Source organism: Nicotiana tomentosiformis, chromosome 8 (genome assembly GCF_000390325.3).
Source record: "Nicotiana tomentosiformis chromosome 8, ASM39032v3, whole genome shotgun sequence".
Classification (NCBI taxonomy): Eukaryota; Viridiplantae; Streptophyta; class Magnoliopsida; order Solanales; family Solanaceae; genus Nicotiana; species Nicotiana tomentosiformis.
Window position 1 is genome coordinate 93,118,790 of NC_090819.1, and position 14,550 is coordinate 93,133,339.

At 37.4% G+C, this 14,550-nt stretch overlaps 2 protein-coding genes across 5 annotated transcripts; one reads left to right on the forward strand and one right to left on the reverse strand.

Moving 5' to 3' along the window:
• The first annotated feature begins 347 nt into the window (after positions 1-347).
• Positions 348-3,772, forward strand: LOC104085526 (receptor-like protein kinase HSL1). The gene is made up of 2 exons (XM_009589586.4): positions 348-3,083; positions 3,168-3,772. The coding sequence occupies exons 1-2, from the start codon at positions 470-472 to the stop codon at positions 3,632-3,634; spliced, it is 3,081 nt and encodes a 1,026-aa protein (XP_009587881.1). The 5' UTR covers positions 348-469; the 3' UTR covers positions 3,635-3,772.
• Positions 3,773-4,467: 695 nt separating this feature from the next.
• Positions 4,468-13,968, reverse strand: LOC104085537 (nuclear poly(A) polymerase 4-like). 4 transcript variants are annotated; one of them, XM_009589600.4, is made up of 13 exons: positions 13,537-13,968; positions 13,358-13,435; positions 9,229-9,336; positions 8,698-8,760; positions 8,445-8,606; positions 8,012-8,125; positions 7,872-7,934; positions 7,433-7,762; positions 7,171-7,335; positions 6,023-6,952; positions 5,829-5,924; positions 5,199-5,275; positions 4,468-5,103 (listed from the first exon to the last, which is right to left on the reverse strand). In XM_009589600.4, the coding sequence occupies exons 1-13, from the start codon at positions 13,672-13,674 to the stop codon at positions 5,079-5,081; spliced, it is 2,349 nt and encodes a 782-aa protein (XP_009587895.1). In that variant the 5' UTR covers positions 13,675-13,968; the 3' UTR covers positions 4,468-5,078. The 4 variants fall into 4 exon arrangements, with proteins under 4 accessions (XP_009587895.1, XP_070038609.1, XP_009587889.1 ...); XM_070182508.1 differs by having other exon boundaries at positions 4,468-5,097; positions 5,193-5,275; XM_009589594.4 differs by having other exon boundaries at positions 4,468-5,275.
• Between the last annotated feature and the right edge of the window lie 582 nt (positions 13,969-14,550).

The window sequence follows — 14,550 nt, forward strand, 5'->3', positions numbered from 1 at the left end:
AAGTACAAAAATGATATATCTTAAATACATTTTTGAAAAATAAATATGTAAAAGGTTTTTCGTGATCGTAAAGTGTATAACAGTTATTTTGCCGCAAGGTCGATCAATAAATTATGTATTTTGCCAATAAAATTATAAGCGCTTTAACTCCATACATTTATATTTGTGGGTGGTTGGAGTTGGACGGCTAACGCACAGTTCGCTGAAAACTTTTCAATAGTCAAACTAAAGACAAAAAGGGGACCCAGATCTCGAAGCTTTTTGTTGTGTTAGGCAGCTCAATGGAAGCTTCATTAGAATCATTATTTTACTCTCCCACTTAGTTATTTTAATCAATTTGATGATGCTCTGTTCTTATACCCTATCTATATATTAAATTTTGTGGAATTGTCTTTTTGTTCACACTCTAATGTTGACCAAAGACTCAAAAATCAACCCATAATTCCTCCCCTCATTTTTCCCGACCGGCATGATCACCGGAATGTTGACCGGAAAGCAGTCATTTTATCTCATACTGCTACTGAACTTCATACCCATTTTGGTAAATTCACAATCTCCGGCCACCACCAATGAAAGTGATATTCTACTGAAGATAAAGCGTCAATGGGGAGACCCATTATCACTCAGCTCATGGAACTCTACTTCCTCGCCGTGTGATTGGCCGGAAATTGAGTGTTCTGATGACGGAAAAGTTACCGGAATAATACTTCAAGAAAAGGACATCACTGTCGAAATTCCGAGTTCCATTTGTGACCTCAAAAATCTTACTTTTCTCAATCTTGCTTTGAATTTTCTCCCGGGAAAGTTTCCAACTCTTCTATACAACTGTTCAAGTCTTGAACACTTGGACCTTTCTCAGAATTATTTTGTGGGTCCCATTCCGGCGGATATTCACCTGCTTCAGAAACTCAAGTATCTTGATTTGGGTGGTAACAACTTCACCGGAGATATCCCACCGACGATCGGAAATTTAACGGAGTTGGAGAGCTTGTACTTGCATATGAACTTGTTTGATGGAACATTTCCGGCAGAAATCGGAAATTTAACCAATCTTGAAAATCTGGGGTTGGCGTTTAATGGGTTTTCTCCGGCGAGAATACCGCCGGAGTTTGAGAAGCTGAAGAAAATGAAGTATTTTTGGATGAGACGGGCGAATTTGATTGGCGAAATTCCTGAAAGTTTCGGGAATTTTCAAAGTCTTGAGCATATTGATTTGGCTTATAACAATCTTGAAGGAGAAATTCCATCTGGATTGTTCTGGTTAAAGAATTTGACATATGCTTACTTGTACAGTAATCAGCTTTCGGGTTTGATTCCTGCGACTAATAAGTTGTCAAATTTGATTGAACTTGATATTTCAAATAACAAGTTGACTGGGAAAATCCCTGAAAGTTTTGGAGAATTGAAACAGTTGGAGATTCTGAATCTGTTTTCAAACGAATTATATGGCGAAATTCCACAAAGCATAGCCAAGATTCCAACTTTGAAGGAATTCAAAGTGTTCAGAAATAAATTGAATGGGAGTTTACCATCTGAAATGGGACTTCATTCAACGCTAGAAGCTTTTGAAGTTTCACAGAATTTGTTCACTGGAAATTTGCCTCAGCATTTGTGTGCTAAAGGGAATCTCTTTGGTGTGGTAGCTTATGTCAACAATTTATCTGGTGAAATACCAAAATCATTAGAAGCTTGTTCCACTTTACGTACGATCCAGCTCTATAAGAATCAGTTTGTTGGGGAAATTCCATCTGGTGTTTGGACTTTGGTTAATATGACAAGTTTGTTATTGAGTGATAACTTGTTTTCCGGGGAGTTACCGAGCAAAGTTGCATCCAATTTTACGCGGTTGGAGATCTATAACAACAAGTTTTCAGGTGAAATTCCAGTGGGAATATCTTCTTGGACTAGTTTGGTTGTACTTTTGGCGAGTAACAATTCGTTCTCGGGGCAGATTCCAGTGGAGTTAACTAGTCTTTCTAAGCTAACTCGGATGGAGCTTGATGGGAATTCGTTGTCCGGAGAAATTCCGGCAAATATAACATCATGGAAATCTTTGGCAATTTTGGATCTTGCTAGGAACAAACTCTTTGGCAAAATTCCAGCAGCTATAGGTTTAATTCCTGATCTTGTTTCTCTAGATTTGTCTCAAAATCAATTTTCAGGTCCAATTCCACCTCAATTAGGTGTAAAGAGGATAACTAGCCTTAACCTATCTTCCAATCAACTTATCGGAAAAATCCCAGATGCATTTGCTAACTTAGCCTTTGAAAACAGTTTCTTGAACAATCCCAGCCTTTGTACCAGCAACTCACTTCCATATCTTCCAAATTGTAATGCCAAAGTCAGCAATTCAAAAAGATTGTCTCATAGAGTTCTAGCCCTGATTCTAGTCCTTGCAATCGCTGTTTTCCTATTTACTGTCCTATCGACCTTGTTCCTGGTCAGGGACTACAAGAGGAAGAAGCATAAGCGCGATGTTGCAAGTTGGAAGTTGACTTCATTCCAGAGGTTGGATTTCACTGAGGCAAACATTTTGTCAAGTTTGACTGAAAATAACATGATTGGAAGTGGCGGATCAGGAAAGGTGTACAAAATTTGCATTGGGAGATTGAATGAATACATTGCTGTGAAGAGGATTTGGAGTGATAGGAAAGTGGATTACAGGCTCGAGAGAGAATTCTTGGCTGAGGTTCAGATATTGGGATCAATTAGACATTCCAATATAGTCAAGTTATTGTGTTGTATTTCGAGCGAGGATTCAAAGTTGCTCGTCTATGAGTACATGGTAAATCACAGTCTTGATAGATGGCTTCATGGAAAGAAGAGAAGTTCATTGAATAATAAAGTCATGGATTGGCCAACAAGATTGGAGATTGCCATTGGATCTGCTCAAGGACTTTGCTACATGCACCATGATTGCACTCCACCAATCCTTCATCGCGATGTGAAATCCAGCAATATCTTATTGGATTCTGAATTCAAGGCAAAAATTGCTGATTTTGGCTTGGCTAAGCTCTTAGATAAGAAAGAAGAGCTTCACACCATGTCTGCTGTTGCTGGTTCATTTGGTTATATTGCTCCAGGTAAAAGCAAAATCCAAGCTTTGGGTCAATTTCTTTCATTATCAAAAGTACGACTAACGATGAATTTGTTTTGTTTGGTTACAGAGTATGCTTATACAACGAAAGTGAATGAGAAGATCGATATCTATAGCTTCGGGGTGGTGCTATTGGAGCTAGTGACAGGAAGACAACCAAATTTCGGGGAAGAGCATATGAGCCTAGCAGAATGGGCATGGAAGCAGCACGGAGAAGGGAACAATGCCATCGATAATATGTTAGATTCAGAGATCAAGGAAGCATGTTACTTGGAAGAAATGAAAACCGTGTTCAGACTCGGGCTTATATGCACGAGCAACTTACCTTCAAGTAGGCCTACCATGAAAGAGGTTTTGCAGATACTTCATCGATGCAAGAACTTCAGGAATTCCGCTGGAAAATCACCAGATAAAGAGTATGATGTTGCACCCCTCCTTGGCAACAACAGCGAAAAGTACATTGCAAGTTACAAGCGTATTAATTCTAATAAGGTAATAGATGATAGTGATGATGGTCTAATAATCTCCACACTGTAATATTACAGATAGTCTCATAATCTGAGTCTTTGTAAGAACAATAGAATATAGGTCTATAGAATAGTGCCACTAAGTACAAGTTTGAGCATGTTGTAAGTTAAGGATAGAAAACACTATAATAATGTTTTTCTTAGTGTATTTTTGCAAGTCGAATGAAATGCATCATTTAACTTTTGATAATCAAAAAGTGGAAAATTGCAAGTAGTCGAAAATGCCAATATAATCCGAGTAAACTGGCTCTAAGACTGTGTAGACTATAGTGCCACTGAGTAACATTAATTTTTGAGCATGTAGTTTCTTTTGAAGCAGATCCACTTTTTCAGTTGCAGAGTCAGGGCATTGAAGTGGTACTTTATAACTAACACTTTAATCGTGTTATACGCGAGCAAATCCTAAGAAACATTACGATATAGACAGAAGCTCTCGAAGATATACTCATCATTGGACAGAAGTAAAAATCGAAAGAGGAAAAGAAAATCTTATTTTACTAAAAACAAGAATATTTCATTCCTGGATATATCACAGAAATTTACTACTCCCAGTATTCTGATAGCTCTTCTATGAAGAATGTTAAGTTTCTTGAGCACTCGCGCGTCCATTGGAATATCCACAACTCTATCCATCCTGTCTAAGCATCAAAATTCTCAAATATTTCCATTAAGTCCTTGAGAAGGTAAGGATTTGACTAGTGGGACGATCCGTCGCCCTATTTTGTAGACTCATTTTACCAGATTCTTTTATCTGGATCGAGAGTGAAGTCTGGAATAGAATAATGTCTCCATTTGCATAGGAATATAGATTGCTAGATACCTTATCCTCAGATGTCGGGAAAGTAACTACAAAGATACCAGATTTTTACTATAATCTTGTCAGTTAATAAAAATTTTAAACAAAGAAGGACCACCTACGAAGACCAAGGTTTCCTACATCACAATATAAGGAAATAAGTCTTTTCTAGACCCTCAAAATAGAAAAAAGTAGCCACTATCCTGTTTTACACTTTCTTTTTTCCCTTTTAAACATCCACAAGCTATTTTGGTTCTCAACAAATGAAGCAGACTACAATCACAATGTATACAGCGGTCTCTTCTCGATGCTGGCTCTTGACTGCAGCAATAAGCAGGACACTGGTTTAGCTTCAACTGGAGATTCACTGCAGGCACGGCTCCTGTTTTTTTCTTTTTTCCGTTTTCCTCCTTTTTTCTTTTTTTGGTTTTTTTTTGGGGGGGGGGGGGGGGGGGGTTAGAAAGGCACAGATTCACATCTTCATCCAACTTCAAAGTGGGCCTGAAGACAAATCCACACGTCATAATCTGCAACCTCTTCTCACATTAAAATGTGAGCTTGAACTAATCCAAACACCTCACCAACCATCTTCCGAGCAAGCATTTTCAAAAACGCACTAGCTCTGAAACACGCCAATCTTTGGAACGCCTACCCAAATTCAAGCTGTTGATTCCAGACTCAGCCTACTAGAAAGAAACCACGACAGGAACAAAGCAAGAAAGCATAAAGATAACATAGCCTATCAAATCGTAAAACACAGGGCCACAGAAACACATGCCTTATTGCAGGCTCCTGCACAGCCTCTGAGCTTGCCCCATCCTGCGATTCCATTGCCCTTGAGAGAGAATGGTTTGGCTAGAAAACAGAAAACGACAAACAATGAGTAAGTTCTCCATCCTGAAAATATACCAAATATAAAGCCAGATGCAGAGCAGTTCTTAGCACACCATGTACTATACATGTTTCATAGCTAATTAGGGAAGTAGGAAGTTAGCAGAACACACCAGCATGTATTGGTCAGAGACACGTGCGTAAAACCATCAAATTTAATTAATGATTTTTCAAAAACAAAGGAAGGGAAAATAAATAAAAAATTGCTTTTCGAGGAGCCGAGTATAGTCCAATCATAAATCCAAGATCATGACATATTCTCCAGCTCTTGTATTTTCAAGATTGGAATAGTCTCTGACATGCTCACAATCAAAGAACCCAACTTCATGAATTTTCCACTACACAGCTAGCTGATGATATGACCAGCTCTTCAATAGTCATAATAACCCTAACAAAAAGAAAATGAAATTGAACACTGGAAAATAGGTATGTGAACAGTAATAACAGAAACTCATATATGCAGTATAGCTTTGATGAAAAATTGGTAAAAATTAGACCAGAGACTTCTGCACTCCACCTGTGACTTCTCGGCCAAGCCATTACCCAAGACTCCATTCCCACTTAAACATCCATCCCCTAGTTGTGAAATCCGGTCAGCCAAGCTTATATCACCCTGAAAGGACTCTTAGCTCTCACTATCTTCAACACTTTCATAAATCACTGCCATCAGCTACAATTCAAGAGCCGAAACATGCAAACAGAGAGACTCACCTCGCAAGTGAGGTTCTGAATGTTGGAATTTGATACATGCACTCTTTCACCTCTTTCTGCGCAACCAGTCTGAACACCTGGTTCATTGAGCTGCCCAGTATTATCCTGATGAAGTGATCCCAAAATCTCCCCCTTCTCATCATTCTGCAACACCTGAAAAGTTTGGACATTTCTAGTGCAAATGTCTTGGATCGGACTACGCATCTCCTGGCTTGGGAAGGATTTTGTGTTAGAACTATCTAAATCAACTTCTCTGGGAAGTCCGGATAAAGTGGAATTCCTTGACATTGTATAATTTAAACTATCAGGTGCACAAATGGAACTGTCACTCAGAGAGGCATCGTTTCTGCTGCACCTATGTAATGAATTATCATCAGAACTGTCCCGTAGGCAAGAACTCTCGAGCTCCTTCTGTGACTCGTCAGAAATGATTATTTGTGATGATCCATCAGACCTACTAGAACCACCTAGAGGAGAAACAGACCCTATCCTTTGCGGACTGATAGAAGCACGTTTCCCTAGTTTTCCCCAATTTACACCAACTGTTTCAGCTTCCTGCTTCCTCTTCGGATGCCTTTCTTCAGGAGACATGCAGCCTCTAGCAACTTTCTCAGGAGTACTATGACTTGTATTCCTAGATTGACGTGGTCTCTTATACCCATCTGGAAAGACAAATGGAGGAATTTGCTTCCTCCGAACATGAGATACATAGATATCCATGCCTGGTCTCCAATAAGTGTACATGCTTACGTCTTGCTTAAACTCATCAACTGTGCCACGAATATCAAACTGCTGTCCTTCTTGCACTTTTACACCCTGTTTCCTCTGCAAGCCCATAAAAAAAGCACAATGTGGACATGGCTTAGACAAGTCTACAAATTCATTAGGATACGGATGGCACTGCAACATCCCATTTGTGTCACGCTCGATCTGAAATGCATCAAAGAAAAAGCATGAGTTCCAGCACTAGAATCACGACAATTGAATTAAAAAATTTCCCTCCAAAATTCCTTCTTTTTCCCTTTAGTGCTTACAATTCTCATCGACATAATAAACCAAAGAAAACAAAATATCATTATCCCAACAACTGAATTCGATTTTAACCTCCCAAAGTTCTTTCTTTTCCCTTTAGTGCTTACAATTCTCACCTTTAGTGTTAGTTGTCTAAGCCGGGATTCCACCCAGCCTCTCCAAGCTAGCAAATCATCACTATCTGCCGCTACAATGTCAACCTGCAGATAGTTTTTGTACACCTCAAAGAAAAGATAATGCTCAAAAAGCGCAGCCCACTGTGCTTTATTCAACTCTATCTCCTGGATGAAAGAACCAAGTAAAAAAAGCAAGACTACCAATCAAAATGGGTGAGTACAGTGAAAACAGAAGAAAACAACACTGAATTTTAAGCCATACCTCACAAATCTTGTTACCAAACTGAAACTGGTCCATCATTACTCGAAGAGTACTTGGCGAGACATTATAGCTGGAGTTCATGCAAGGATAAGCAGGAGTTATAATTGGCATATGATGAGTTCGGTCTTTTGGATTCTTGCGAGGATCCCAAACAAGAAAACCAAGTTCATCCTCTTCAATTGGGCATAGCATCACTGGATTTGGCCAACGCCATTGTGTATAAACTCTGAAGAACCTAGAAACAAGCATACTGGGGACGGCATTAGGATAAAACTGGCAAATGCGAGCAACCAAAAGAGCCCAATTGACACCACCGAGAAATCCGGTAACCTGAATAAAAGGGTGCACAAGGAGAAAGCAGAAAATCATGTTCACTAACTGACCAGCTTATGAATACTATAGACAAACCAGTGAGGGGGTTGAAGGAATAAGAACTCACATTGGAATAAACACCACGCCTTTTTGCCCAAAACTTGAGACATCTAAGAGTCGTGCGGAAGTGCTACCAAATTTTGAGAAAAACATGGAAATTCAATGGTAATTTAAAGACACCATAACACGAGGAAAAAGTAGGATTACCTCAGCATTAGGTACTAGTTTCAATATTTGATCAGCAACCCGGCACCCATTGAGACTTCGAACAGTTGGCTCATCCACACTGTAGAGTACAGATCGATCTGAGATATCTAAATCCTGTTAACATACGAATTACAAGTCCGAGTTAAATGCAATTCACAGCACATCAAACTTTCAAGTAACAATATTCAACTACAACATGAATGAATACCTCTAATGTTCGGAAGGACATGAAACAAGGCAGACAAAGTACACATTTAAATAAGACAGTAATGAAGAAGCTGCTATACATCCACATTGATCAACTGAAACTATAAGGACTAATTCTCCATGAATTAGATACGACAGTAACGACCTTTAAATTCTAAAGCTTTTCAACATAAGGAAAATCTACTAAATAAAGGATATAATCCAACAGAAGAATGTTCCAACTTACTTCAGGGACAACTAAGAGAGATATACTTGCATAAAGGAGATCAACAGATATTCCTTGAAATTTGAATTTCATAACTGGGACATGAGCATCAGGAACTGGTTGAAGTTCACTAACTTCTTCCTTTTCAGCCAAAATATCATGCAGAATGATAAAGAAATCTTCCTGCAGAGAAAACAAGAGGAGAACAACTATCATGAATGATTATGATGAATCATCAGACGGAGAAAAGTTTTGACCAGTACATGGGACTCACATCACGGTTGACATAAGAGGGACCAACACACAATGTGTCTATGTCAGCTCCAGGCCCATGAACCTGAAAACATACAAAAAAAATTATCAGCTATAAAGCATACGATGCTGTGACCATCAACAATGAAATAGTGACCCACAGGCCATTCAGGTAATAAAAACAAAAAATATAGAACTTCGGCATACTATCGGAATAACATACATATTGTGATTGCATTTCTTTAGATACATGAATCTATTTCTAGTCCAATAACTACTTAACAAGATGCCAAACATCTGATTTCTAATGCTCATGTGGAAAAACCTGGAACTGAAACCAAAGAAAGACCTACTAGCTGCAACTTTAGCACCTAGTACCTAGATACCTTCATTTTTATTCCCAGTCACCCTATTATCCCAACCCTCAAGAACCCTTGGCTTTAAAGCAGGTTACTTTCATATAGTTTATGAACAATGCATTAATAAGCAAATAATTAAGTTAATTCACAAAGAGCAAAATACTGAAAAAATCAAGTGCTGAAACATGACTTACTCCCAGCCGATAAGAACCGAAAGTGAATATGATAGCATTTGCATCCTCCACCATTTGATCAGTGTAGCCTCTCTGGTGAGTCAATTCTTTCACCCATGATTTTACAATCTACAGAACAATAGTAACCAGTCATTACAGCTTCTTCGCAATTAAATTACATCTGACCAATAGAAACATCAAGCACGTTAATAATGACCTAATATGATCCATGTGTACGGTGTACTAGCACCAACTCTCCAGTTTGATTATCCCATTTCATGGTCAAATTTACTCAATATTCAAAGTGAAATTCAAACCACTTGGCTCATTTCCTCTTTACAACTGAAAATCAGAAATTACATAAAAATGCCAAAACAAGCATACTTTTTCCATCAAAAGATGCTTGAGAAACTTTAACCAAAGATAAGAAATTTCTCATAAGTCAACTTATTCGAACAAGGGGAATAGATAATACTCTGCCGATTGTCACCTCGTGTCATGCCAAAAGCACAATTAGAAACAACTTCAAGCCAAAGTTGTTTTGAAGATTAAGTTAAGTAATCACCCTCCACCAAAATGAGGTTAAAATTTTTGTCACATAAAGGGACAGATGTGGTAGGATGAGTAAATGATTTAGCAAACTTAGAAGACTGTGAATGTACAGCATGTATCTAGCTCATGCATAAGAATTTTGTGCCTAAAAAAGCTTCAAGGAATTAGCTGACTCATCTGCAAGCCTATCCCAACACCAATGAGTATGGAGAACAAACGAGTTATAGGCTACATATTGTAGGTGCACTCAAATCCAGTAAATTCTAGCTACATATGGTAGGTTTACAATTAAAAAAAACTAGGAAGAAATCTTGAACAACCAGAGCTTAGTTCAACTCGGCTAGATTACACCCTATCTAAAATCACCCGAATACCAAGCGCAAATGCTTTTGACACTACCATCAGTTTGCTTTTATTGATATGGTTTGATTCCCACACTCATATCCTATTGGACACCAATAGGACACTAGCCCCAATCTCATTTAGCTTCTTCATTTGGGTGGTTAAAAAAGTTCTCTCTCGACTGAAGAGGAATACTAGAATTCAGATAACTAAAGTTCTTATTTTCTATATCTTCTTTTTCTCCTTATTAATTTCACAGTCAAATTCAAAGAAGAAAACGTTTTTGATGGCTTTATGCCTTACTGTCCGAAGCACGCACTTCTTCAAAGTTGCTTCGCTTCATTCACACAATGCGAAAACCCCTCACTTCACATTGATTAATTGCTGCAAGCACGACAATCGCTTTTTTAAGGAAAATATGAATTTCAAAAAGCACAACAATCAATTTCAATATTGTATGAAAAATTACACACAATACTGTTTTATAATTACAAATCATACCTGACCAACTTGTAACTACCCTCTCACAGCTATTAGAGATGAAACATTCGTATTTTCTTTAATTTTAGGTCTACAAAATGTCCCATCACGAATGGTTTACTCTTTTTCTTGGTTGGTTCATGGGTAGTGGTGAGACTCAAACTCAAGGCCTTCGGTTGCTCTCATATCATATAAAAAGAGAAAAGAGCATCTTACTCATGATTTGGTCAGCCCAGACGGTTTCAAACAAAACATTCATATGTGTGTGTGTGTGTGTGCGCGCGCGCACAATGATCGTTCAATGAACTCACCAAAAAATGATTGTCCAATAAGGAAAAAAATCTAATGTAAAGCATATATATATATATATATATATATATATATGTGTGTGTGTGTGTGTGTGTGTGTGTGTGTGTGTGTGTGTGTGTACATCGTTCCATGAAGTTACCAAAAAATGATTGGCCAATAAGGAAAAAAATCTAATGTAAAGCACACATTTACCAGATTGAGTTGTGTGAACTGTCTCATTTAAAAGGTTTTTTAATCAAGCTCATCTAAAAGCTCCTCAACATGTATTAAAGCCTTGATAACCTTGGAAGTGAGTTAATAGCTTATGCCTACTGGCAGATGACCTTGTCTGCCTTGCCGGCTATAATTTTCTTTATTTTCATAACGTCACTACTTTATTCTTCTATGTGGAATCTGGTAACTGTTCTAGCGGGCACCACACTTATTTTTAGTGACCAAAGGCAATCAAATCTTAGCTTATTTGAGTTGTATGAGCCTTCTCTTCTAAAAGCTCTTCTTTTTTAATCAAGCTCATCTAAAAGCTCATCAACATGTATTAAAGCCTTAATGCTTTTGAGAGCATTAGTTAAGTAGCTTATGCCTACCCGCAAATGGCCTTATACGCCCTTCCAGCTAAAATTTTCTTTACTTTCATAGCTTCTCTTTTCTTCTCTATCTTTATCTTGTAACCATTCTAGCAGCACCACTCTTATTCTCAAGGACCCAAAGCACCATGCCAGTTTTCAATGTCGCACATACCTCTTTCATTAGTCATTCCAGCAGCATGCGCCTCTTTTCAGAGATCGTTCCAGTGACACATCATTTTTTGCAATAACCATCTCCGCAACACCCTGCCTTTTTCCAATAAGAGTACCGCCAAAACCACCTTTCCCAACTGCTACTCCGGGAACAAAACTTTCACGCAAAATTCCTGTTATCAGAACTTTTCCAGCTACTTTAAAGACAAGTTCTCGCGCAACTATTTTTTTTAATATTTCAAAGTAAGCAAACTAATATCGATTACCCCACTTAAGTTTGATGGAACGTATAAGAAAGTACAGTATGTTAAAATGGTAGAATTTGACATTAAAAGAGTTAGGTTCCTCAGTTAGTTATGTGTTGGAATGAGTATTTTGTATATAAAACTAATATATAGATACATCTTTTATCAGAAAATTATTTGATTAGTTGCTGATAAGAATTTTCTTTTCTCTTCCTCTCTTTTCTTTTCACACAGGCTCTATGGTACAACATCAAATGATATTGAACTTGGAACAAAAATTCTTTCACTTTAACAATAGCTACACAGCTTTTGTTTTCTATTGTATTCTGCCATGCACTCTACCTAGGAGTGGCAAACGGTAGGGTCGGGTCGGATATTGTTCGGGTCGAAAACGAGTAATGAAAAACAGATAAATTATCCGACCCGGCCCATATTTAATACGGATAAAAAAAAACGGGTTAACCGGCGGATAATATTCCATGACTTCTTGAATATGATCACTTTTGGAAGAATTCCTAATCTCTCAAACTTGAGGAACTCCCAATTTGAGGCTTTACAAATGTAAAAGTTAAACTCATTAGTTATCCATTGGTTACCTATTGGTTATCCATTTTCTAAACGGATAATATGGTCTTATCCATATTTGACCCCTCGGGGTAGGGGTAAGGTCTGTGTACATACTACCCTCCCCAGACCCCACTAGTGGGATTTCACTGGGTCGTTGTTGTTGTTATTATCCATATTTGACCCGTTTTTAAAAAGTTCATTATCCAACCCATTTTTTAGTGGATAATATCGGTGGTCAACTATTTTCGTTTAACCATTTTGCCACCACTAACTCTAACCATCACCATGTAAAAGTACAAAACAACGATATGGCTTGAATTCAACCCCAATCACTAAGGCTCTAAATATATTCTGCCAGGGATCCTATTTTCTATCCCATACTTCTTTTCCTACTAAATCCTTAGAAGATGGAATAATCCAAAGCGCAATAAAACCCAAAGTCATCTAATTTTTACAAACCCTTTAGGATGAAGAGCTGGCCGACAAGTATGGACGCCCTGATTATTTGCAATGACCTCAAAAACAGTTGTTTTATTTCAGAGCTCAACAAGAAAGTCTTCACTTATTCAATTCCACCCTAAACTAAGAACTGAAACCAAAGGCTAAAAATCAACATGCCCAACGCAAAAAGAAAAGATCTTTTTAACTTCTCATACAGTTTTCCATTTGCTAAAACCTATATGAACTTATAATACAATAAAAAGCTGCTGAAACCAAAGGCTAAAAATCAACATGCCCAACGCAAAAAGAAAAGATCTTTTTAACTTCTCATACAGTTTTCCTTTTGCTAAAACCTATATGAACTTGTAATACAATAAAAAGCTGCAAACCAAACACATGCTAACAACTCATGCAAAAACCAAATCAAAATTACTGCAACAGATTAAGTCAATACTCTACTAAGCTTCAAAAATTTACCTGATCAAGCTGACGCAGCACCTCTTCTCTCCTTTCTGTTTCTTCCTCGCTCTCATACAACCCTGAGTCCTTCAAAAACTACCCCAAAAAAACTCAAAATTCAGTACAAATTCATAGGCAAAATTAAATTTTTATTATATGAACGCAGAAAAGAGTGAAAAGGGGAAAAAAGTTCACACCTTTTCTAATGCTGCATTTCTTTGAAGATCTGCATCGGTGGGCCCCGCACTAGACAAAGGCTTCGTGACACCATACTTCTTCGGCGGCGGTGGCGCCGCCTCTGGTCGCGGCGGCGTTAAGCTCTCGGAACCCACCATCAATTTCCAAAAAAAAAAACTCAGAAAATCAACGAATTACGAAATCAATAAAAGACCCAAAATCAAAACTTTACAGATCAGGCCCACAAAGTGGCCAAACGAGAAATTGAGTGAAAAATGTGCGGAATTTCATATCTGTTTCGACTGGAAGAAGAACAAATCAAAACCCTAAATATGAAAGAAAAGGCATCTGTGTGTGTGTGTGTGTGTGTGAGAGAGAGAGAGAGAGAGAGAGAGAGAGATCTGGGGAGAAAGAAAAGGGTGGAAGTGGAGAAGATGGGAAAAGTGGTCAATGAAAGCGGTATTGGGGTTTTCCGGGGGTGGTTGAGCCCAAGGCAAATCTTTTGGATTAGTTGTCAAATTGGTCAAATTATTATAGTACTATTGTTTTCTAATAATCTTCCATATCCAACTGGTCTTCTCATATTTACTGCAGCTTAATACATTATTATAGTGGGACTACTTTTTTAAAAAAAAATTATTTTTTTTTTATTTTTGTGAATGGTGTGTTCTTTACCTTTTTTATAATGGTGATATTTAATATTTTCTCTGTTTCACTTTAATTAATTTTTTATGTTTTTATATATACTAAAAAAATCTATCTTTTAGTATTAATTAACAATAAAATTGATCGTATTAATCTTAATTTGTTCATTAGAAATACAACAAATAATCTTAGAAAACTTTAGAAAAAATAAGATAATTCCTTTTTATTATGTGAAAAAAGTTAAATATTACGGACCACAATAAAAAGTTATAAAATCAATTAAAGTAGACCGAAGAAAGTATCTTTTACTAATATTATCAAATAACTCTATCCATCTAAAATTTAAGTAAATAAAAAGTATCATCTAGTATTTTTTTACATTGGTTGTG

Coding starts and splice junctions, on each gene's coding strand:
- LOC104085526 (XM_009589586.4), top strand. CDS start 470: ATGATCACCGGAATGTTGACCGGAAAGCAGTCATTTTATCTCATACTG. Junction 3,084..3,167: donor ATTTGGTTATATTGCTCCAG/GTAAAAGCAAAA, acceptor GTTTGGTTACAG/AGTATGCTTATACAACGAAA.
- LOC104085537 (XM_009589594.4), bottom strand. CDS start 13,674: ATGGTGGGTTCCGAGAGCTTAACGCCGCCGCGACCAGAGGCGGCGCCA. Junction 13,436..13,536: donor GAAATGCAGCATTAGAAAAG/GTGTGAACTTTT, acceptor TTTTTGGGGTAG/TTTTTGAAGGACTCAGGGTT. Junction 5,276..5,828: donor GCTTGGCCGAGAAGTCACAG/GTGGAGTGCAGA, acceptor TCTGTTTTCTAG/CCAAACCATTCTCTCTCAAG.